General features: G+C 42.9%; 1 protein-coding gene across 3 annotated transcripts in view; it reads left to right on the top strand.

Annotated features, from left to right (window-relative positions):
• POLA1 (DNA polymerase alpha 1, catalytic subunit) overlaps positions 1-24,008 on the top strand; it is a 467,466-nt gene that overhangs the window by 171,318 nt on the left and 272,140 nt on the right. For all 3 annotated transcript variants that reach the window (XR_008320234.1, XM_053312417.1, XM_053312419.1), the window contains exon 27: positions 23,336-23,368. Coding sequence is in view for 2 of the 3 variants with exons in the window: in XM_053312417.1 (XP_053168392.1) it covers positions 23,336-23,368 (33 nt within the window). In the remaining variant the exon portion in view is untranslated. The remainder of the gene's footprint in view (positions 1-23,335; positions 23,369-24,008) is intronic.

The raw sequence follows: 24,008 nt of genomic DNA, 5'->3' as shown, positions 1-24,008 counted from the left end.
TACGTAGCCTGTCCATTTCACCCTTCTCCAGGACATTAGCAGCATCCTGATAATCTAGCAGCAGTTGCATACTTGCTGTATACAGTACTTGTATCTGAAGTTCTTCAGTGAGATGTTGAGTATGCTGTATAAGGAACACACTACACCCTATTTGTTTCTCCTTAGCTCTTCTTGGAATGTTCAGTGAGAGATCTAAGTATTGCAGGAAAGAATGACTTTGGCCCGACTTGTGTGCACTCCTCATCCAACTTGTTTAGTTCCTTTTTTATTGGACTGCTGCTCAGAGATGATCTGAAGCTTATTTGTTCCACTGTTCTGAATTGTCTCCTTTCAAGAGAACTGACCCGTGAGCCCAGTGGCCATCATTGCTGGCTCCTATCTGGACTTCTGTTGGAGAAGCACAGAGACTGGAGATTGTTCCTATTCCTGTTGGTAGAGAAGCTGATTGCCCCAAAGAATAAGATATTACCAACTACCTGTAAGCAAAAATTACTCAAATCTTTTTCATGCTGAAACATTCTTAAGCAGCACTGCAGTTGCTTTTCTACTCCAAGTCATATACTACCCAATTCCCAAATGAGAATGACACATACAGAAGACATAAAGAAGATGGCTTTTATAAATTACCATTTGAAATGAAAGAGCAGAGTTTCATGGCACTGTTTTTATCCTTATGGCCTATACTGGCATACCTTTATTCTTTACATCTGAAGTCAGAAACGTTTGCAGTTACCAGGAACTGAGCCTGTATCTGACAGTCTTTTTGATGGAATTTTCACCTCACGTTCACATATAACTAAATATAGTAATGGATAAGTAGCATGACACGAACATAAACTGATGTGTTGGTTTATTCTGTGTAAACTGAATAGTGGACTTAAGTAGAAAGCTCTCAAAGAGAAGTTTTGCTTGACACGTGAGCTTACTTTTGACAGCGTGGATAGCTTTTTAGGAAGTGTAGTTGAATTGTGTTCTTAGATGAAGCAGAAATGCTGACGTATGAATTAGTTCTTGGTATCGACCTGTAAAACTAAACAAAAAACGATTTGAAAAGTAGACCTACATCGCTCTTGTTAAACTATGGATGAGTAATTGAGAGATTCATAAACATTATTAATGTTTTGGAAAGCTGATTTTATGCTAAAGCAGTGGGAATTCTGTACAAATGAGATAACAGTAGGTCTAAATGACAAATTAAGGTTTTAAAAAAAATCCTCAGCATGTCTTTTGAAGTAATGGATTTATGGAGGAAGTATATTTTAGTTGGATTTGTAATTAAGGTTTTTCCATTAAATGAAATAGTCTATTCCTGTTGAGCAGTATCTTTCTGCTCAAAGTAGGTGGATTGAAAGAGTAGGAAAACTGAACAATTTTAATCCGATTTCCCAATGACAAGCCAGTATTCAGAATGGCTTCCTGTAGCGTATAGTTCAAAGATTAAACATTGTTTGTTTTGCTAATCTTCAGTATATTCTGGCTTTTAGCAATTAAGAAGTGAATAAATGATTCCACTTCTCGGAGTAATGTACAATACATACAAAGAAACCAAGTGAGTAGGGGGTGGCTTTTTTAAAAAAACCTGAATAGATGAAGCTGGTATAAGATAAATATTGAAATGTATGTATATTTCACATGGAGTCCTAAATTAGTGGTTATTACTGGTGACCTAAGCAAGATCAGAGACTAATAGCTTCCTACTATAGTTTCTTTTTCAACAGCTTCTGAAGAGTTCATCTGTAGTATTTATCAACTTACTCTAGGAGTTCTGACTATCAAAATTAATGTTCGTTACAGTGTTTCATTTCTATTCAGTGATTCAGATTTTCAAAGCAATAATTGGATTCGACTGCACATCTTTTTCATTTTAAAATGTTATAAACATTACTGAACAGGTCAGTTGCTGCTGCTTCTATTCTGGATAAAATATGGCTTTGCTTGTTACTGCCCAAGACATAGTCTTCATTCTGGCCATGCAGAGTAGGGTGATCAGTGGCACTGCTTGGGTCTAAAATAGCCTTTCACTCTCCCTCTATGCTTCCTTGTGATGGGCACATAGCTTTTCTACCAAACTGCATTGTAGCTAGAGTGTTCATTTCCTGAACCTCATCCTGTATCTCATCTCATATCAGTTGCAGGGGAGCAAGACAGATGGCATGGCCTCACCTCTTGCCTGTGGGCTTCTCAGAGGCATCTTTTGGGCCACTCTGTGAAACTGGATGCTGGACTAGATGGACTTGGTCCTGATCCATCAGGGCTGTTCTTATGTGCCTAGAGTTGGTGCAGGCATAATGTTTCTGATCTTCAAACTACATTCAGGACTGGAAGAGTGCTAAAGGGTTGTATGTTCCTTCCACTCCCATGCATAGATCCTGCTGCCTTCCTTTTTTGGAGCTAACTGTAGTGCATCAAGATGTCGGTACTGATGTTTACACTAGTCATATTTAGCCTTAAACCAGAGCTTACAACCAAGATTAGAAAGTACTTTGCAAACCCTGGTTTAAAATCTTAAATGTTCACATTAACATAGGTGCTGATGCTTCGTAAACAAACAAACTTAATCCAGATAAAGATTATAGTGGCTGCCTCCGCACATAAATGCAAACCTCGGGTTTACAAACCCGAGGTTAACTACTGAAACAAAGAATCACACTGCAGGAGATCGTCGAACCATGGTCTGGGAACCTCTGGTTTCTGGGCAGAGGAGCCCATCCCTCTTCCTGGTCCACCATGGCCAAATCCCAGAAGCAAGCCATGGTCCGCTCACATCACTAATACTGCTGGCGGGTGTCAGGACGTCATTAGGTCAGCTGCCATTGGCCCCGATTTCCAAGGAGGCTTGCCAAGTGCAATTGTGCCTTTATGGCCGCTTTCAGTAGGATGAAGACATTTTAACCCCTTCCTTGCTGCACATGCAGCAGTGCCCTTGCAGGGACTTACAAGACACACGGTCATGCAAAAGTACAATCATTTATAACCAAGAATGGCAAGGGGCACTTCCAGTTGGCAACAGGATCTGGGGGGATACACGCAGAATGGCAGCCGATAAATTGGGGCAAGTGGCAGGCTGGTTATGGGGCGGGGGCAAGGTGCAGTGCAACAGTGAGAGTTATCCCATTATACAATTGTGCAGCTGCTCCTTCAGCCCGGGGAGGATCTAATGCAAATTAATTGCCAATGGTCTTTATGGAGATGTTACCTGCCTGGAAAGGCGGTGCCTGGCGATGGCATGTGGCCCTGCCTTGACTCTGGAGGATTGGCCTGCGTTCAATGTATCCAGATTTTAGAGAGGGGGCGGCCATCCTTGCACCTACCTAGCGATCGCAGCATTGTGAAGGATGTGGTGCCTACATCCTACCCTCTGGAGTGCAAGCCCCCCCACCCCAGTTGGGACCAAGGGAACACTTTGGACAGCAAAGCGGGCTTTGAAGCATCCCAGGATGCTTCACTGAATGCTGCCAACCCACCCACAGCAACCATGGCCACACTTAAAGCTTTCCTGAAGGCTTGGTGAGGAGCCAACTGTCTTGGTGAAAACTGAGTACATAGTACCCCTTTTGGTGGTGCAAAGATATTCAATCAGTGTTACAAGGGAGAGGGTGAACCACACAACAATTTTGTATGTATGTGGCGGGGGAGGGGGAGACACTGCAGAAGCAAGCCAGCATGCACACAGACCTCCGCCCCATTGATCAGTAATTGTGCAGTGCCATTTGGCCCCTGTTCTTGCAAAGATCATATGGGTGCAGGTGGGCCTGTGTAGGCAGCTGCTTGCGCAGATCTCTCTACCTCTGCTTTGTACCTCAGCACCTACAATCTGAGAAGTGGCCAGAGAATATGCGCAAAGGCTGTACCCAAGAAGAATCTGAGGCACTTTAACATACTAAACTTTTATTCTTAAATTTAATTTATGTATTGATTTGATTTATATACCACTCTTTCTGAAGTGGCTCAGGGTGGTTTACACTAAAATAAAAAATAAATAACAAAATAAAAAGCCGATTAAAACGAGATAACATTAACACTTGAAATCATTAAACGCATGGTTAGAAAGTTGGGACTTTATGGCTCTCCTGAATGCCTTAAAGGAAGGCGTATCCATGAGAAGCGTGTTCCACAAGCTAGGGGCAACAATAGAGAAGGTCCAGTCCCAGGTTGCCACCAGATGAACTGGTGGCATCCAAAAATGGGCCCCTCCTGATGCTCAGTGAGCTGTAGGGATCCTGTAGAGAAAGACGCTCCCTCAAGTAATCTGGACCTAAGCCATTCAAGGCTTTAAAAGTAATAACCAGCACTTTGTACTTTGCCCAGAAACACATTGGCAGCCAGTGCAACTGTTTGAGAACAGGCATAATGTGGACTCTCTGCTATTCCCTAGAGACCAATCTGGCTGCCACATTTTGAACTAACTGAAGTTTCCAAACTACATACAAAGGCAACCTTCCATAGAGTGCATTGCAGTAGTCCAACCTGGAGTTTACCAGTCTGTGCACCACTGTTTTCAGGTCATGCTCCTCAAGAAACGTGTGTGTGTGTGTGTGTTTGTGTGTGTGTGTGTGTGTGTGTGTGTGTGTGTGTGTGTGTGTGTGTGAGAGAGAGAGATTGAATCAGTTGCAGCTGCTAAAAAGCGCTCCTGGCCACTTCCTCAACCTGAGCACCAGGAAGAGACCCTGGTCCAAAAGTACTCCCAAGCTACAAACCTGTGCTTTCTGCAGGAGTGTAACCTCATCCACAACTGTAGATTCTATCCTATCTCACAGGTTATGACCCAACAACCTCCCTGTCAGCTCCAACAATCTCCTTGCAAGACTAAATCAGCCATGTTGGGCAAGGATCCAGAGTACAAGTGGTAGACTGCACTGCTCAAAGCAGCTTGTCCACATCCTCAGGAATCACAAACTGAAACTAATCTTGCAAGAAGGATTGCCAGACACCCACCTAGCTAGGGAGATTTTATCTGCAAAGAACTCCATTGAATGTGACACAGTGAGACATTGTTTCCAGAAGCAGATCTGAAACAGAAGGGGTTTGAGTTAAGCTCCTAACAATCCAGAACAGCTCTGCTGGATGTTAATTTGCAGACGCAATCCGTGCAGAATAAAATCGTTTCCTTGCTACATGTATTGCCACAGCATATGCATTTAGATGGGCTCTATGCTTTGACTTATCGAATTCAAGATGAGTCCTCCATTTGCGCTCCCGATGTCTACCTTGCCAGTTCAGCTTATGTAACTCTTCCATATACCATGGAGCTAATTTCGAAACTGGACGGAGAGAACATTTAGGAGCTATTGTGTCTGCTGCCCTGGTAAGTTCCCTGTTCCAAGTATCCACCAGGCATCAACAGAATCACCAGCAGAACCAACTCCAAAACCCTCCAAGGCCCTTTGGAATCCTACTGAATCCAGCAGCCTTCTCAGGCAGACCATTCTAGTAGCAGTAGCAGTAGTAATTCTAATAGTGTTCCCACTGTCGCTGGAACAGTTGCTGCTGTGCAGAAGGATATTGACAGGTGAAAATGGAGAACAGCTCTTCTGTGGCCCTTCCTTGAACTACCATTAAGAGATGTGCTTAGAAACAAAGGAGTATGCTCAGATGCTGACACTGCACAGCAGGGTGAGTGCATTTCGAACACTGGTGCAGATAACTAACTTTGGGAAGAGCCCCCTTTGAGAGAAACTGCAGAACAAACTCTGAAACTTGGTTTGTAGTATGGGAACAACTGCTCCCTGGCTTGCACTACTCCAGGAGCTTCTAAAGCTTCCGAGAGGAGGCTTGTGGAGGTTCCACAGGGAGGAGGAAGACTGGGGAGGTTGCTTGCCACCCCCATTGCTCTGCTTCTCATAGGCATCAACTTTTGAGTGCCCACGATCTCCTATGTCCCCACGCTACCCCTTTGCCTTAGGGCAACCCACACAGGAGTGTGCCTCCACACCCTTGCACTTCACTGGGCCTTCCCCCCCACCCCCAGGGGATGTGCGGGTGGAGACAGCATGCTTTGGTAGGTGCATGCGCACCCTTTTAGCCACAAGGCTGTGGGTTTGTGGAGGCATGCGGTGGAAAACCCTTGCCCTTTGGGGGCCCTTCTGCATTGGCTTCCCCAAAATAGGGTGCAAGGACACTTCTCTAGGCTGACTGGCAACTAGGGGTGCTTGCAGTGGCAGAGTGGCCTCAAAGGGCAGGTGCTTGGCATGTCCACCCATGAAGGGTGGCTGGGTAGGACCTCTGTCAAGGTTGTCTCTGGATGGTCCTTCCTATGGACCCATGATGGGTAGCTTGGTGTGGCCGGCATGGAGGGCTGATGTGCACCATGCATACACATGAAGGATCTCAGTAGCAGTGCTAGCAGGGTTGTGGCTTCGGGAGGCCCAGGCAGAAGACTCATGAAGTGTGCTTGTGGGACTTGAGAGGCCAAAGTGGCTTGGGAATGCTCTGGGTGTGCGGGCAGGTAGGGCGCGGGTATGAGCAACTGCAGCTGTAACAATTGCTGCTGTGCAGGAGGATAAGCTAGTGTTTGGTTTGCAATTATGGAGGTGGAATTGACCATCCGCTCCAGGTAAGCGGTCCTGGACTCGAACCTCCTCTCGGCTGCTGCGTCCAAGATTTCCATGGCACCAACGACCTCCTGAACAGTGCACTCTGATATCTGACCATCTCCTGCACTACATTCTCTGAGACTGCTTGGAGGAGCCTCCTGTCTTCCATGTGCCATCTCTTCATTCTAGCCCAGTTCCTGGGAGCTTTCTGCATTCTGGGAGACAAGGTCCTTCACAAGCTGCAGGTGGTCCACCCGCCTTCTGTCCTGTAGCTGTGTGGTGCACTCCGTTTTGGTCAATGGCCTTCTGTGTGCAGGTGCAGGCTCATCTTCTGGTGCTGCAGTGTGGCCAGGTTCTTCCCTCAGTGGCAGTGGCTGCTCTTGAACTGTCAACCCTGTTATGGGTGGGGGGAGAGACTAGTAGGTAGTTTTGTCAGGGCACCCCACCCCACCAATGACAGGGTCATTGGCCACCCTCATGGCGGTTGTGTCTAGAGGGTTCCCCATGCGGGAGCATGGTTGCAAACAGTTAGGGCCCTGGATAAGTAGTTGACAATTTCTGTGCTCCAAGCAGTCATGCTTGACCGAGCCAGTGGTGCAAGAGTGTGATATTCCTTTGTGTCAAGTAGATTTTATGTTAAGGTGTTGCTTTGGCAGCACTTCCCTTGCTGAAGAGCAGTAGACCTGTGCCATGCAGGCTGTTCTGTTTCTGGGGGGAAGGGGAAACAACCCAATGGTAGTTCAACATGTATGCCTTACTCATTTTTTCTGGGTGGCCAGAACCGTGGGCTTGCACACATAGTGGAGCAGATACTTGCAGGTGGGTCATGGAGGAGTGGTGCAGGGCACCACACACAGCTGGTGGGTAGTCGAGGAGTGCACAGATGGGGACTCTCCCCCCCCCACCATGCAGTGGTTGTTCATGGGCTATTTCTTGCCTTGTGAATCCCACCCCCGCACGGACACCCACCACCACTAGTAGCACCTCCCCATGCCCCCACACAACACCCAGCACCAATTGCCCCACACACTGCACCAACCAATCAACACCACCTAACTCCCACCCACGTGCATACTCCTGTGTCTCCTGCTGTTGGAGACAACTGCACTGAGTGGTCTCTTCCAGGGGCTGAAAGGGCTCCTCACATGTGCAGTCTGAAGAACCTTCACCTTCCTCGAGTAAGAGGCCTGTCTACAACCCCCAGCATGTTCTCCCACTCCCCGTTCTGAATACCACATCACTGAGGTTGTGTGTCAATGTCTCCCTCAACTCCTGAGTGTCCAGTATTTGCCCCAGGGGGCTTCCTGTGCTGAGTGTTAAACCCTGCAGAAGCTCCCGTTCCAGTAGAGTCCTGGTTCTCCTTGTCCATTTAGTGAGAGGGCGTGAGGTGCAGCATGGACTCTATCTGTGTCTCTTCATCTTCGCCTCCCCCCCGCCCCTGAGTCCATGGAGTAGACAGAGCCTAGACTGGAGGAGCTTTCCTGTGGCATCCATAAACCGCACAAGGACAGGTGCACCTCTTTACCTGCATTCCCTGCATGGTTTGTCAGAAGCTGACACCTACAGGTGAAACTCGGAAAATTAGAATATCGTGCAAAAGTCCATTAATTTCAGTAATGCAAATTAAAAGGTGAAACTGATATATGAGACAGACGCATTACATGCAAAGCGAGATAAGTCAAGCCTTAATTTGTTATAATTGTGATGATCATGGCGTACAGCTCATGAAAACCCCAAATCCACAATCTCAGAAAATTAGAATATTACATGGAACCAAGAAGACAAGGATTGAAGAATAGAACAATATCGGACCTCTGAAAAGTATAAGCATGCATATGTATTCAGTACTTGGTTTGGGCCCCTTTTGCAGCAATTACTGCCTCAATGCGGCGTGGCATGGATGCTATCAGCCTGTGGCACTGATGAGGTATTATGGAAGACCAGGATGCTTCATTAGCGGCCTTCAGCAATTCTGCATTGTTTGGTCTCATGTCTCTCATCCTTCTCTTGGCAATGCCCCATAGATTCTCTATGGGGTCAGGTCAGGCGAGTTTGCTGGCCAATCAAGCACAGTACACTGTATACTTTTCAGAGGTCCGATATTGTTCTATTCTTCAATCCTTGTCTTCTTGGTTCCATGTAATATTCTAATTTTCTGAGATTGTGGATTTGGGGTTTTCATGAGCTGTACGCCATGATCATCACAATTATAACAAATTAAGGCTTGACTTATCTCGCTTTGCATGTAATGCGTCTGTCTCATATATCAGTTTCACCTTTTAATTTGCATTACTGAAATTAATGGACTTTTGCACGATATTCTAATTTTCCGAGTTTCACCTGTAGGTGTGGTGAATTGCAACCTGAACCTGCCACCCCAAATTAGCTTGGAACCTCTGTTGCCCTTGCGGGGAACTTTGACATGGCTGCATGGGGCACCTTAATTGTTGCTGCCGCTGGACCACCAGGATGGGCAGATGAGGCAGTGGTGGTAGACGTGGCAGCTCCCAGCAGAAGAGGCCTGCTGCTCCCCTGAGTTCTTGTTGCTGCCACCATTTGGCTTACCGTTTGCCTCTTCCCTTGGACGGCATGCCCAGTCCCTGCGGTGGCCCCAGGAATAAGGTTTCTCCTATCCAGGACAGATGCCAGATGGTTGTAGTGAGGCATGGTCCTCAGTTCCACTCCCAACATCTTGTTGTGAGTGGTGACCTCCTTGGTGAGTGGTGACCTCCTACAGTTTAGTTGCTGTAGTCTTTCCTTGTACTGGGCACTGGTGTGTTGGAATCCCTGCTTTGCCATCTGCTGGGATATCCAGTTGAATGTAGTCTCATTCCAGAACTGGTTCTGGAGTGCAGACTTCAGACTATTGCAGGTCCAGTGGCCCATGAAGTAGTGAGTTTATTGTGGTCACAGACCAGATTAACAATTAATAGCATTAATAAGAAAATTTAAGAAATTTCAAAGTTTACAAAATCACAAACTGTTCCAATTGCTAATACAGTCTTTACGGAGCTTCGATGCCATGAAACAGAACTTTGCCACATTATCTGAAATTACAGGTTTAAAATTGGTCAGCATAATTTCCAAATAAAATTGGTCTGTGTGACCAGGATAAATGGCTAAAATAGGAGCAATAAATTTGGTGTGAGCGTCCTTATAAAACTGGCATTAAAGAATAACATGGGTGATAGATTCTATATCCCCTGAGCCGCAGGGGCAACAGCACTGATCATAAGGAAGTCATTTGAATTTACCATCAAGTACTGCCGAAGGGAGAACGTTCAATCGCGTGAGGGTCAAAAATCTCCTAAATTTTGGTACCAAGATCTGGTCTAAATGTTCAGCTGGTTTATAGTTAAAAGTTTGAGAGCCTAAGTATATTCCCTTGGGTAGCTGTGCGGACTCTTCCTGCCAATCTACTTCTCGGAGCCGTTGCTTCACAAAGCAAAGCGCCTGCTCTAATCCTCGCCCAATAAGAGCTTCTTGAGACGTGCCCAAGAGGCCCTTGAACACTCCTGTCTTCACATCCGGCCACAGCTTGGCACAGATCTACTTGATTCCTTCCCCAGCCTGGCTGTTCTTGGTGGCGCTGGTGGTGCCACGCTGGTGGTGCCAATGCTACTAGTTGATATTGAGGTGCTGGCAGGGCGCTGGGACTGATTGACTAGCACCACCTTCCAAAGAAGGGTGTTGGAGGAGCAGGGCATGGGACTCCAACCTGTTGGCTTCATGCAAGGGAGAAGGTGAATGGGTTGCAATTACATTTGGCCAACACTGCACATTGTTGTGGGGTGGTCTGACACCTCATGCACAGATCTCCTGGTGCATAGACCTGTCCTCATGGCCTTTCTAGAAGTTTCAGCTTTGCTATGCCCATGAAAACTGTTTTAAAGGTTTTGTTCTCGCAGGCAGTTGCATACTAGGAAATGGCACCAAGGACACCCATTATGGACAGTGTTGAAAGACTTATGGAGGGTCTTTTGGGGATGACCAGTCTGGCTAGGCAAGCTTCCAGGATAACTCAAGGAGGCATGTGGGTGTGACATAGCTGTCTTTTCTCTGCACCAACACCTGCTTTTTGGCCCACACCTACTCACTCATCCCATGCTTTCAGTGGAACCAGGAGTTAATAAGTAATCTTGCTGCCATTGTGATTGTAATGTTAAAGAAGGGTCACTTCCAAGATAGCTCCAGGCAGACGGAGCACTCCGTCCCCACCACAGCTTGAGCATCTCCTCCTCTAAACTATGCTCTTGTACATGAACAGTCCTCCACAGAACATCTGTAACACTGATGGCTGTATCAAATGAGCAGGCAGTCCTTTGTGCTTCTCCTAACTTGCCCACCTAGTGGAAACTGTACAAAGCATCCCTGAGGTGCCCCCTTTTATGTGCTCCCAGTGAAATGCACCACAAATGGGAATTGCTAACCCCTGCTAACTGGGCAAAGAGTCACCTTTTACCATGGTGATTCTCTTTATTTAGCAGGGGGAGAGAAACTGGCCCTATCCACTCCCAGCACAGTACTTCCAGTGACTGTTGCTGGTGTCTATCTTATGTTTCATTTTAGAATGTGAGCCCTTTGGGGACAGGGAGCCATCTTATTTATTTGTTGTTTCTCTTTGTAAACCTCCCTGAGCTATTTTTGGAAGGGCGGTATAGAAATCGAAATAACAACAACAACAACCCCCAGTGAGGCACTACCTTGGCATGGTTGTGGGGCTTGTGTGCTCTGAGGAAGGTGAGAGCTATGCCAGGGGTCCAACCATACTGGACAGGTCTTACCAGAGGAGCCAGACAAAGAGTGCCTCTTCCATCAACCATATGGTGAGACGTAACTTTAATAAATCTATACCGGATCGGTCGTCGCCCGGGTCATCTAGTGGCAAGTGGGCAACAGGACTCAGGATCTTCAGTTGAGCAACCAGGGCTGAAGACAGCAAAGTTACTGGAAGAAACGTCACTTAACCGAAAAATGCCAACAAGGAACTAATGATCTGCTATTACAAGTCTAGTCCAACTAGAAGAGGTTATTTTTAAAGAATGTACCAAATTTGGAAAGAGAAGCATCCAGATACAGAAATAACAGAACAAAGGCTAGCAGACCAGAGAAGATTCATAATAAGAAATATTCACTGGAGTTGAGCTGGAAGAACTGCAAAGAGCAACACAGGCTCAAGATATGGAAGAAGAATTACCACCAATTGAAGAAGTTGCTAAGGCGCAGGTGGAGGAGGTGTTGGAAATCGAGGATGCCACTGTTACTGAAATGTTTCAAAATCAATACCAGGCAACCACCCCTTTGCCTTCAGCTCAAAAACCCAAATGCCGTTTAACAGAAAAGAAACAAGAACTAAAGCAAAAAATAACTGAGCACGTGAACCAGACAACCACCAGGGTTCGACTTCCAGCTCTAAAAACAGTTGCCAAAAAGCAACTTGCTCAGGCATTAAAAGATGTCAATGCTGCACTTACAGAGATAACAACCAAGAATTTGCAAGAAACAAACCAACTAATGTACAGTGCAGCAACAATAACAACACAAGAGCTCGGATATAAGATCAGTGGACCTGTCAAAAAAGAAAGCAGTACATCACCTAAATGGAAGATTAGATTAGAAAATAAAATCTCCAGGCTTAGATCAGATGCTAGTAAATTGAAAGATATGAAAGACAAGAAGCTGAAGAATGAAAACACCAAACAGTATCTGATCCAAAAATACCACCTAGATTCAAGGAAAATTAGAGAAGTCCTGGAAATAATAAAGCAGCAAATAACAGCAGTGTCAAAGAAGATTAGCAGGCATGAAGCCAGAATTACACAACACAGGCAGAATCTCCAATTCCAGTCGAATCAGAGACGTTTCTACCAAAGCATAGAAGGAGAAACTGCAAGAAACCTAGAAACACCAAATCAAGAAGAAACAGTGCAATTCTGGCGGAAATTATGGGACAATCCAATAGATTATAATAAAAAAGCAGGCTGGATGAAAGAGGTCCAAAAATGTAACCAACAAATGCAAGATCTAATAATAACACCAGAATTAATGAGTGAAAGAGCAAAGAACATTAAAAATTGGACTGCTCCAGGCGACGATGAACTGCATGGCTTTTGGCTTAAACACCTAACAAGCCTTCATAAACAACCATCAAAACAGTTCAATCACATTTTGCAAGGAGGTGATATTGAACAATGGCTAACAACTGGGAAAACTCATCTCATCATGAAAGACCCAGCAAAAGGTGCAGTTCCAAGTAATTATAGACTGATCACCTGCCTGCCAATCATGTTCAAATTATTAACTGGAATAATAGCAGATGAAGTCATGCAACACTTATTAACTAACAAACAGCTTCCAGTTGAACAGAAAGGAAATTGCCCGAACACCAGAGGCACAAAAGACCAGCTGCTGATTGACAAAATGATTTTAGAAAATTGCAAGAGAAGAAAAACCAATCTAAGTGTTGCATGGATTGACTACAAGAAAGCCTTGGATTCATTGCCTCACACATGGATACTAAAATGTTTAGAAACAACTGGTGTCAGCAAAAACATTCAGATATTTAATTTTTAAAAAGCAATGAGCCTGTGGAGTACACAGTTAACAAGCAATGGCGAGACACTTGGACTGGTTAGCATTAGAACAGGCATTTTCCAAGGGGACTCACTATCCCCTCTGCTGTTTGGAATCGCCATGACCCCACTTTCACAAATACTAAACAAAACAGGCCTCGGATACCAAACATCTAAAACATCAAGTCAAATCAACCATCTGCTGTACATGGACGATCTGAAGTTGTATGGAAAGTCCGAGTCAGAAATCGAATCACTGCTAAGCACTGTCCGTATATTCAGTAGCGATATAGCAATGGAGTTTGGACTAGACAAGTGTGCTGCATTAAGAACAGAGGAAAAATAACAAAACAGAAGGAATAGAACTGCCCAATGGAAGCAACATCAAGAACCTGGAAGAGAAGGAACATTACAAATACTTGGACATTCTCCAGGCTGATAACATTGCACACGCTGAAGTGAAAAGAAAAATTGGAAGTGGATATATCAGGAGAGTTAGAAAAATCCTAAAGTCCAAACTCAATGGCGGGAACACCATACAAGCCATAAACACCTGGGCTATACCTGTTATCAGATACACTGCAGGGATAATAGACTGGACCCAGGCAGAGCTAGAGATGCTGGATCGTAAGACCAGGAAAATCATGACCATCAATCATGCTCTGCACCCCCGCAGTGATGTCGATAGGCTCTACCTCCCTCGCAGCTCAGGTGGAAGAGGAATGCTGCAAGTCCATCAAACAGTAGAGGAGGAGAAAAGAGGCCTTGAAGAATATATCAAGGACAGTGAAGAAGATGCACATCAAATGGTCAATAACGCGAAACTATTCAACACCAATGAAAAAAAGCAGGCCTACAAGGAAGAACAAGTCAAGAACCGAGCAGAAAAATGGAGTAATAAGCCCCTGCATGGTCAATATTTGCACCATATAAGTGGAAAATCAGACATCACCAAGACCTGGCAATGGCTTAAGAATGGCAACTTGAAGAAAGAAACAGTGGGTTTACTACTGGCTGCACAAGAACAGGCACTAAGAACAAATGCAATAAGAGCAAAAGTAGAAAAGTCAACCACAAACAGCAAGTGCCGCCTTTGTAAAGAAGCAGATGAAACAGTGGACCACCTAATCAGCAGTTGTAAAAAGATCGCACAGACTGACTACAAACAAAGGCATGACAAGGTAGCAGGGATGATACACTGGAACGTCTGCAAAAAATACAAGCTACCTGTAGCCAAAAATTGGTGGGACCATCGAAAAAGTGGTAGAAAATGAAGATGTAAAAATATTATGGGACTTCCGACTACAAACAGACAAACATCTGCCACACAATACACCAGATATAACTGTAGTGGAGAAGAAAGAAAAACGAGTCAAAATAATTGACATAGCAATACCAGGGGATAGCAGAATAGAAGAAAAAGAAATAGAAAAAAATCAGCAAATACAAAGATCTACAAATGGAAATTGAAAGGCTGTGGCAGAAAAAGACCCAAATAATCCCAGTGGTAATTGGCGCCCTGGGTGCTGTTCCAAAAGTCCTTGACGAGCACCTCAACACCATAGGGACCACATAAATCACCACCAGCCAATTACAAAAAGCAGCTTTACTGGGAACAGCCTATATTCTGCGACAATATCTATAACAACTGACAATAAAATTCAGCCATCCCAGGTCCTTGGGAAGGACTCGATGTCTGGATAAAATAAACCAGTCGATAACACCTGTCTGACTGTGTAAACAAGCAATAATAATAATTTTGTTGCCCCTGAGCACACAGGAACAATACTTATCATCCACAGTGATATCAGATACTGGTTGCTAGATGGCCTGGGGATCAAGTAGCACATGTGTCATGTCTGCTGTGCAATTGTCTCTGAGCACATTGCATGAGTGCCATTTGTGGTGTGAGGGGACGCAGGTTTGGGAGGGAGTAAACACACTAGAGAACATAATCTCGTGTGCCCACCCCATAAAGATGGGAGCAGGGGGCGAAAAAGACTTGATTGACATGCAACATGCTCCATGACTTCAGCAACAAGGGCCACGTGAAGGAAGGCCGGAAAGAGGCTGCTCAGTAGAGAGGCGAGAGGCCCATGCAGTCACTTGGGAGGGAGGGAGGATAGCTTGCTCACTGCCCCCAATCCTTGTAAAAGAGGGAACTCTCCCCTCCTCACTCCCGCCCTCCCTGCAGCCACCATGCCCCATCCTACTCTCCAGGGGCGTAGCTAGGGGAGAGGGGGCCCGTGTTCATCATTCTCTCTGGCGGCCCCGGAGAGTGAGGGAGATAATGAAGAAAATAGGGAGGGGTGGAGCTGGAGGGCCCTCAAGAGCTGGGGGCTCGTGTTCTTTGAACCCTTTCGCTCAATTATAGCTACGCCCCTGCCACCCTCCCTCCCTGGGTAAAGGTAAATACTTCGGTAAAGGGAACATTCTCTTCGTCATCTCCCCTCCACACAGCTACTGTCGCCACCGCACAGCGGCATTGTTTTTTAAATGCAAAAGTGGGGGATTTCTCCTTGCCCCTGCTTGCTGCAGCCGCCCCAGAAAAGGGCATCAAAATTTGCCACTGTAGGCAAATGCCTACCCTGCCTCTGTTAATCCCGCACTGGTGACAAGGGGTGTATTTACAGTATTTACAGGCTTGTGTGCCAAGTTTGTGCCTTTTTCTGGAGAAAAGAGACCTGGTCACAGTAATTAATGCACTAGTAACTTCTTAATTAAACTTTTGTAATGCACTGTATGTGGAGCATGTAGAACATACTGTATCACTAGCATATTGGGAAGCTTTAACTGGTGTAAAATACCACCTTTAAGCTGAAGTGGGGAGATTAAAACACATTACCTAGTACTATTCAGTCTGCACTGACCAACCTGTTTGCTTCAAGGCTCATTTAAAAAAAATAATCTTATTCTTGTATTCCGAAGGTACAAATAAAAATAAAATTGAGCATTTTTTTAGAAAATAACTTGCTAAAGTAAATGCAAAGATCGATAAGTCTAAAGCATCATAAATGACAATTGTATATTAGATAATAAACCATAAATTTTACAAAGGTTAATAAAGGTAGCCAATTTTTCATAAATGCCTACTATTTTTGCCCCTCTTTTCTAATCCTCAGATAATTAGTCAATTTGACCTTTTATGCATAGATCCACATTGACTCTAATTATTCTCTTATTGATGATAAAATTAGGGAGCCTCCAGTATTTTGCATATTGTATCCGAGCAGCTGTAGCCATGTAAGTGGAGAGTTTTCTATAATGTTGAATTGTGTCTTAGTATAAGGAAGAATAATATATAACTATAGGTATAAAATATATACCTATATTCTATACAGAATTCCAATTCTGATTTTTCTGTCAATGGACAGTGCACTATATGAGATGGCCCTCGGTCTTCTCAGATACTTCACAACCATGCTGTTCTGAATATTGCACATATTATTTTGGAATTGGCATTAATCCTGTGATAGCTGTGTGTTCGTATTCAACAATATTCATACACATTCTGGGATGTGTTGTCAATTTTATGTTTTAGTGAATTCATTATGTAGTGACTACTGTGTACATTTCAAACATAGTGGATTGTAGAAGAATGAAATGTGATGAGACCCATACCTTCCAAACCAGTTTCTTCTGCTGCTCTGAATTATTTTGCAGTGAGTAGCAGGTGAATTCAAATGAAAAACAAAATATCCATTACACAAAATAAGGAACAAAATTTTGATTATCTCCCCACTTTTTCCCCAGCCTCGTCATGAAACTCCGTCATTTCTTTGCACAGTTCTAAAAAACTGGTAATGATTGATATGATCGCAGTGCTGTCATTCTTAACAAAAAGTCACTTTTGTTCTGGGTATTTTAATAGATTCCCATTAAACATGTATTGCTGACTGAAATATTGGCATGAAGGGCTCTCACTGGGCTGAGCCCAGGAATTAAGAAGTCAGGAAATCGGCTGCTGCATTGCAAAAGAGCCTTGTGTGACACAGGATCTCCTGATTGGGGGGATCATTACTGCTATTATGACTCTACTTGCGTAGGACTTTTGAATTTCATCTGAATGTCAGTAATAACCCTCTTAGCAAATTATCCTGAATAAAATCACAAAGGCATTTTATATAATAGGTGTTGAATTACTGGATAGATTTGCTAATTAAATACTCTTTGTTCTGCTGCAGTTGACATTACAGGGTAAGATCTTGAACAATTATTCTCAACAGCTGTACTTTGTTAAGGGAAAAATTAACCACAAAGTTTATTATTTTTTTTTTACACTTGAAGTTGGCAGATTTTTGAAATGTGCTTGAAAAAAATTCTATCATCCAATTGGTAATGAGAAGATAAATATGCAGGTGTTTCTGTGAAACAGAACTGCTAACTGATTTATTAATGAATTTTAGCATGCCTTTAGAACAGATCCCCTAAGTGTTGGCACTTATACAAGTGATTCTCCATCAGTATGGATAATATTAATAGTACGCCTGTCATGAGATGAATTTTTTAAAATCCTTTTTTTGGTTTTGTGCTGGTCAAGTATTACTGTAGCTTTTGGATATATAGTTATTAAAAATAATATCAAATATTAAGAGCTTTCTACCATACTTTCTGTTTGAAAGGATGATTTGAAAATGCAGAAAGGTTATGAGTGGCTAGGTTATAGTGGAGATGTTGGTCTTAGTAGCTTTATATATGTCATAAACATTTCTATCCCAAGGTGTACAAGGCTGGGTAGTAGTCTCCTCTGAAAGAGGCAGAATTTATTGAGCAAGATCTTCTGTTCCAGGGCAAGGACTTCTCTTCTAGTTGTTACAAGTAGGAAGACTCCTTTACCAATACTATTACATCATTTTTGTTGTCTTTCCAGCTCTCCCTCTCTCTCTCTCTCTCTCTCTGTAAAATAAATATTATGATGATTGCAGATTATCTGTAGTTTAAAAAAAAAACAACCCACCAAAACCCTACTGCACTAGGGCTACACTGTTGACTTCTTCCCTGTGAAGGTTTCAATAAACAGTATGTGTCCTGAAAAGCCTCTTTATTCTGGTGTGCATATCAGGATACAGATTAGTTGGTGATTGGTGTGAGATGACATTGTTAGTTTCCTACAGGGATGAATGGTTTGTATCAGCAAAGGGTTAGTCGCACACTGAAGTGAGGGGTATGCATTCTCATTGTCTCCTTGGGTCACACTGAAGTGAGGGATATGCATTCTCAATATCTCCTTGGGTCACCAAAGACTGGACTCTAGCATCATGCCCATGGGATTGCTAATTAGACCATGATGCCTTTATTGTGAGCTGAGACCTAGTTGATCTGAGCTGGGTCTTGATCAGTGGTTCTCTGTCCTCTTTATCTTCTTGAAGCATACAAGGCAGATGGGCCAGGAAAGCAATGACATTTCTTTCTGTAGCTGCTTACTTCAGCAAGGTACAGAGCACCTGTGCATTTCAGATTGCTAGGCTTAACTCTAAGATGATCACACTGGGAATCTCTGAAGTAGTGAAATTGGCCTCTGCTATAATGAAGGCCACCTTGATTTAACTTGCATGCTAATTTGTCCTTGCAAGTTAAAACTGCAAAGAGATGTTGAGTTTGAGGCTAGAAACTGGAGATTTTAAACCAATTTTGTCATCTTACTTTCTTCATCTTTATCTAAAGTTACATCATCATTAAATATTCCCACCCTAGTTTCTTCATCATCATCATCATCATCATCATCATCATCATATCCCTCTGAGAGAGGGTGGGTGGGCGTATGTTACAAAAAAAATGCTCACAGTTCACATGAGAACTTAATTTGTATTAAATCATATGGATAGGGCATATCTTGGTACTAGATAAATATATTACTAGAACATATTTTTAAATAAAATACATTGATAATTCAGGATGGATAACCAGTTAGGATTAGAACACAAAAAGATAAAAGTGGTGATTCTCTTATATTTCGCAACCGTGCAGGGCCGGATTAAGCTAGTGTGAGGCCTGTAGCATATGTTATGAAGGGGCCCCAAATTAAAAAAAATGCACATAAATATTAAAACATAAATTATTTACTTGCATAGTAAAGTAATTCAATTATTTCATTTGCCTAGTGCGCTCCCAGCAACCGCCCCATGCCTCCACTCAGCTGAGCCAGCCAGTCAACAAACTTAACACCCCCCCCACACACACACACTTTTGTGACTCCTGACCGTGGGTTCTCCTTTGGAGTTATTTTCACAAAGAGAAAGAGGGTGGGGAACAAAATTCTGAATGTTTAAATTAAAAGGTTCTCAGGAATTCTGTACTTTGAGAAATCTGAACCTATTAGCAATTTTGGCACACAACAGTGGATGTTTGATTCCAATGTGTGCAGAACATATTGGATCCCAGCAGCCATCACATTAAAAGGGCCATTTGACAATATTAAGAATATATGTTTAACCTCTTGTGCAAGCCTGACAGGAAAGCAGATGTATATTTAAAATAGTTGATGCATTGCAAATGAATGTGATTATGATGAGGTGCATTAGCAACTTCCATGAAAACAGAAGTATCCAAAAGACAATCTTTTGGCAGGAGGCACAGCCTCTTTCAATCTAAATTACACTAACATGCTTAATATTAAAAGGAGGAAATGCACAAATCATTCAGTGCAACCCTAAGCATGTTTACTCAGTAGTAAGTCCCACTGAACTCAATGAGCCTTACTCTCTAGTAAGTGTGTTTAGGTTTGCAGCCTTCGTTTATATTTGGACAATTTCAACGGGCATCCCAACGTAAAGCTAATGAAGTTGGCAACACAGCAGTAGTTATTTCAGTTCTAGAGGAGAGGAAAGGAGCTCACCTTAAATCTGGCAGTTCCTTGAAAAGCAATGATCACAAATTCCCTCTCAACAGCACTAGATACTGAAGGAGGATATAAGTGACCTTACTCAACAAAACCGTGATATAAGCTCCCCTCAATTGATCCACTAAACTTTGAGACTCCTCTTGCCGCACATCTGAGTTACTTCCGGCTTTCTTTTTCCTCTTAAAGGTACTCGTTTTCATTGTTTATCTTTACCCTCTCCCAGTCAGTTGGAAAACGCTGGCAACATTCAACTAGCATCTTCTTTAGCTTCCTTTCTTCCACCCGGCATTAATAGTTAGTTGTTTTTTAATCTAAACTGCTTTTATTTCTTTTACTCTCTGTGTGTATGTTTTTAAAAACTTTTACAGTTTAAACAAATAAAGACCAACTCCCTGGCAATTAAGTTATCTTTGAGACCCCTTTGCAAGTTATCTGTTCCTGTTGTTGTTCTTACTGCTCCCTCCCGTGCTGCTTAACATAATAGATAACCCAATCAACACCATGGTGCCAGGAAGACCTTGCTTAAATGCCCTCGAGCGAGGCGAGAGAATGGGCAGCAGCAGGCAATGAGGAGAGTCAGCAGACAGCACCAAATAGAGAGCAAAAGAAGGGGCAGACGTTCAAGCCAGGCGTGCGGGGCCCTAGAAAACGCGGGGCCCGTAGCAAATGCTTCATTTGCTACTATGTTAATTCGGCCCTGCAACCGTGCCTATTCAACCTAGCACAACTTCTTTCCAGTTGCTGATTGTCTACTTTGTATTTCTTTTTAAACGGCAAGTTCTTTGGGGGGAAAGAGCCATCTTACTGCTCCTTTTTCTATGTAAACTGCTTTAATTTTTTTAATTGAAAAGCTGTATATAGGTGGCACGCATTATTCGCCGGGGGTTCCATTCCCATGAAAATGGCGGATAATGAAACTGGAAATTGGAGGGTTAGGTTCCTAACCAAAAAAGAGGGGCCAAAAAGCAAGGGGAAGCAGAAATAAGAGAAGAAAAGGACAGTACCTCATTCTCCAACTCTCCAGCAATGCCTCCCCAAATCCCCAAAATGGTCAAATATTTGCCAAGAAATAAATGAATTAAGAGCCACAAAATGGAATTCTGCTGGGAAATGGCAGCCGGAAATGACATCGGAAGTAATTTCTGGGTCATTTCCGGACAAGCAAAAGGACAGATAAGCAAATTTCGCCTTTTTTTCTACCCACTTATAATGAAACTGCTCTAAGACCTAATTGCGGGTACGCAAAACTGCAGATAGGGAGTCTGTGGATAACAAGGCCACCTGTATACTGTAAATATGCTCAATAATAATGAAAGTTGATATAATCTGATTTTTAATCTGGTTTTAAATTAGATTGTTTCATATATAATTTTCTCTCTTTAAAAATAACAGTTTAAAACTAAGTGTGAAGTTAACATAAATGTATAATAAAAATGAATGTAGGACTCAATTAATTGATGGAAGGCTGCATTTCTTTGTAAAGAAAGAACTGTGAGGGGAAAACATTGTAGTCTGTTATAATATAACACAATCGTTTGTGTACTTAAGTTGGTATCTTGATCATAGGGGCCAGGGTCAGGTACTAGTATCAAAGTGATGCCTTTCTGTATTTGTATCCAGAGAGCCCATGTGGATGAAATTATACTCCTGTTTTGTACCCAACTATTTAACTCTGCAATGTATTCAGTTCTGAAATTGCTACTGTTATGACTTCCAAACAGAAATGGAGACATCTCCAGGAAAAACAATACTTTGCTCAATAACTTCCTCCCTTCCTTCTGAAAAATTCTGGGCACTTATTATATAGCTCAGTTTTATGCATGTTGACTCGCATAAATTCCAATTTATTCAGTGGAACTTGTTTCCAGTTTAAGGGGGCATAACATTGAAGCCTTGGCCTTAAAGTATGTGATCTTGCTTAGTATCCTTGTATATGATTCTTGACTTAAGACACTTTGGCAATTAAGATGTTTGTAAATTGCCATTGTCTTTCAGCTTTACAACTGTGTTGACTTTACAACACAAGCTGTCAAAGGGGAGTGTCTGCCAGATGGCTGTTGGTGTGTGGGCTGGAAGAGGAGACAGCAGCGGCAGAACAATGGTGGCTCAAGCTCTCATTGTCATTGAGACTGGCAATCCTGGTAGCTGCTACTGCTGCATCTGAGCAGTGTTCTCTCTAATTTTTTTCATCTGTGTGCAGAATAGGTTTTGTTCTTGGTGGCAGTATCAAGGCAGTGTGTGCACACGTGCATTCAGAGTGGGGCCCTCCTGAGCGGGATCTAAAATTAACTGAGTGGACATTAAAAAACTTGTGAGCAAGCCCACGTGCGTGTGCCTTAGAGGGAACACTGCCTGAGGCTACAGAGGGATTGGCCAACTTGCCTGTCCAAGAGGTTCCTCTCACCACCACCATTGTGGCTTCTGCTCTTCCTCCTTCTCCATACTCAGCTTGTTTGCTGTGATGGCGAGAGAGAGAGATAGCCTGGCCTGTTCTCAGCCCATTCTCTGCTTCCTTCTCACACTTCTCTGTTGACCAGGATGGTTGGAGGTGGAGGTAAGCTACCCAGTTGCCTGCCTCCCTTCCACAGAAAAGTGAGAGAGAGCCAGGAACAGACAGGGAAGGCAGTGGGTGGCCCTGGTGAGCAACTTAAGATTCTTCACCATCAGCCTTTCTTCTGCATGCCTGTGATTGACACACCACCAGCTTTGATAGTAGCAGGGAAAACAGAGTATCTGGAACTAAACCCTCATTTACAACATTATTTCTATTCCTATGGGATAATAGGTTCCAAGTTAAGACGTTTTGACTTAAGACACAGTTATAGCTCACCAACTCTCTTGTAAGTCTGACGACTTCCTGTATACATGTCTTGTCTATAAGTTAATTCTGTAGCATAAAAGCCATGTGGACTGCATGGCCAAAGGTTTGAATTATGCCTTTAAGTTACAAACTGTCTCTGATTGCAAACCAATATGTGTTAATTGTTAGAGCAACACTTAGAATTCATGGTTGCTTGCTTGGGAAATATTTCCCAAAATGGGAAACTTGATTGGTCTTTTTCCCCCTTGGTTATTAAATAATGATTTAAATCACTGATATAAACCACTCCGCCCTGATATTGCAAATCCTCTTTGGTATGATGGACTCTTGCAGGCATCTGGTAGATGTTTGTGATGTATTTTATGTGTATATAAGTAAACTTTGCTACTTTGACAGTTTTCACTTGTAGTGTTTTTTGAGCAGAGCATAATTATATAAAGCTTAGTTCAAACATGGTTTTGGTCACAATTGCCTTATTTTGTAAGGCCAAAAATACAAAGCTTGTTATCTGATTGATATTTGTAATGTCACATCATTAGAATTAATCTTTTTCCTTTCCTTTCTCCAGATCTTGATGCATACTAAGGAGATGGTACAGAAGGTAATAATGAACATTTTCATTATACAGCAACCCTTAAATAGCACACCTAGTGAATTTTTTTATTCTAGGAAAATTGTAACCCAAACAGAATTGAAATCACTTCTCAGGATGCCTAGTTTACAAATCTAATCCTGTCTAATGGATTATAGCATTTTTTTTTCTTGCAGCAAAGAAAATATGATCTAATCTCTGTTTGAAACCTATGTTTGAGTGTGTTAGGCAAATTAAGAACAGTGCTAATTAGAGTTTAGTCACAGGCCAGTAACTGTGTTTTCTAATGTCTTTAATGGGAGTGATTTTTTTCCAGCACTCCTTATTCTCTTGCAGACTTGGATTATGATATTTATTTTCTAAGGGCTGGATCCAAGGAACCATAAGAGGAAGGAAAATAAAAGCTAGTGCTGTATTGCAAACACTTGCACAAATTCTTGTGCAAGAGTTTACATAGTTCTAGGATTCGTAGGATGTTTCTGCTTGAACAATAATGTGTTCAGGCAGAATACGACCTTGGTTTTATCTTTCTAGAACAGTACTTTTATTTGATGTGTAAACAACCCTTCCGTATGCAAATTAAAAGTGCACCTTCAGATCCAGCCTTGTGTGTTGCAACCAGAAATGTGGGTTTTCTGGAAATTTTTGA

Source organism: Hemicordylus capensis, chromosome 3 (genome assembly GCF_027244095.1).
Source record: "Hemicordylus capensis ecotype Gifberg chromosome 3, rHemCap1.1.pri, whole genome shotgun sequence".
Classification (NCBI taxonomy): Eukaryota; Metazoa; Chordata; class Lepidosauria; order Squamata; family Cordylidae; genus Hemicordylus; species Hemicordylus capensis.
This window is presented reverse-complemented; position numbering and strand designations above follow the sequence as displayed.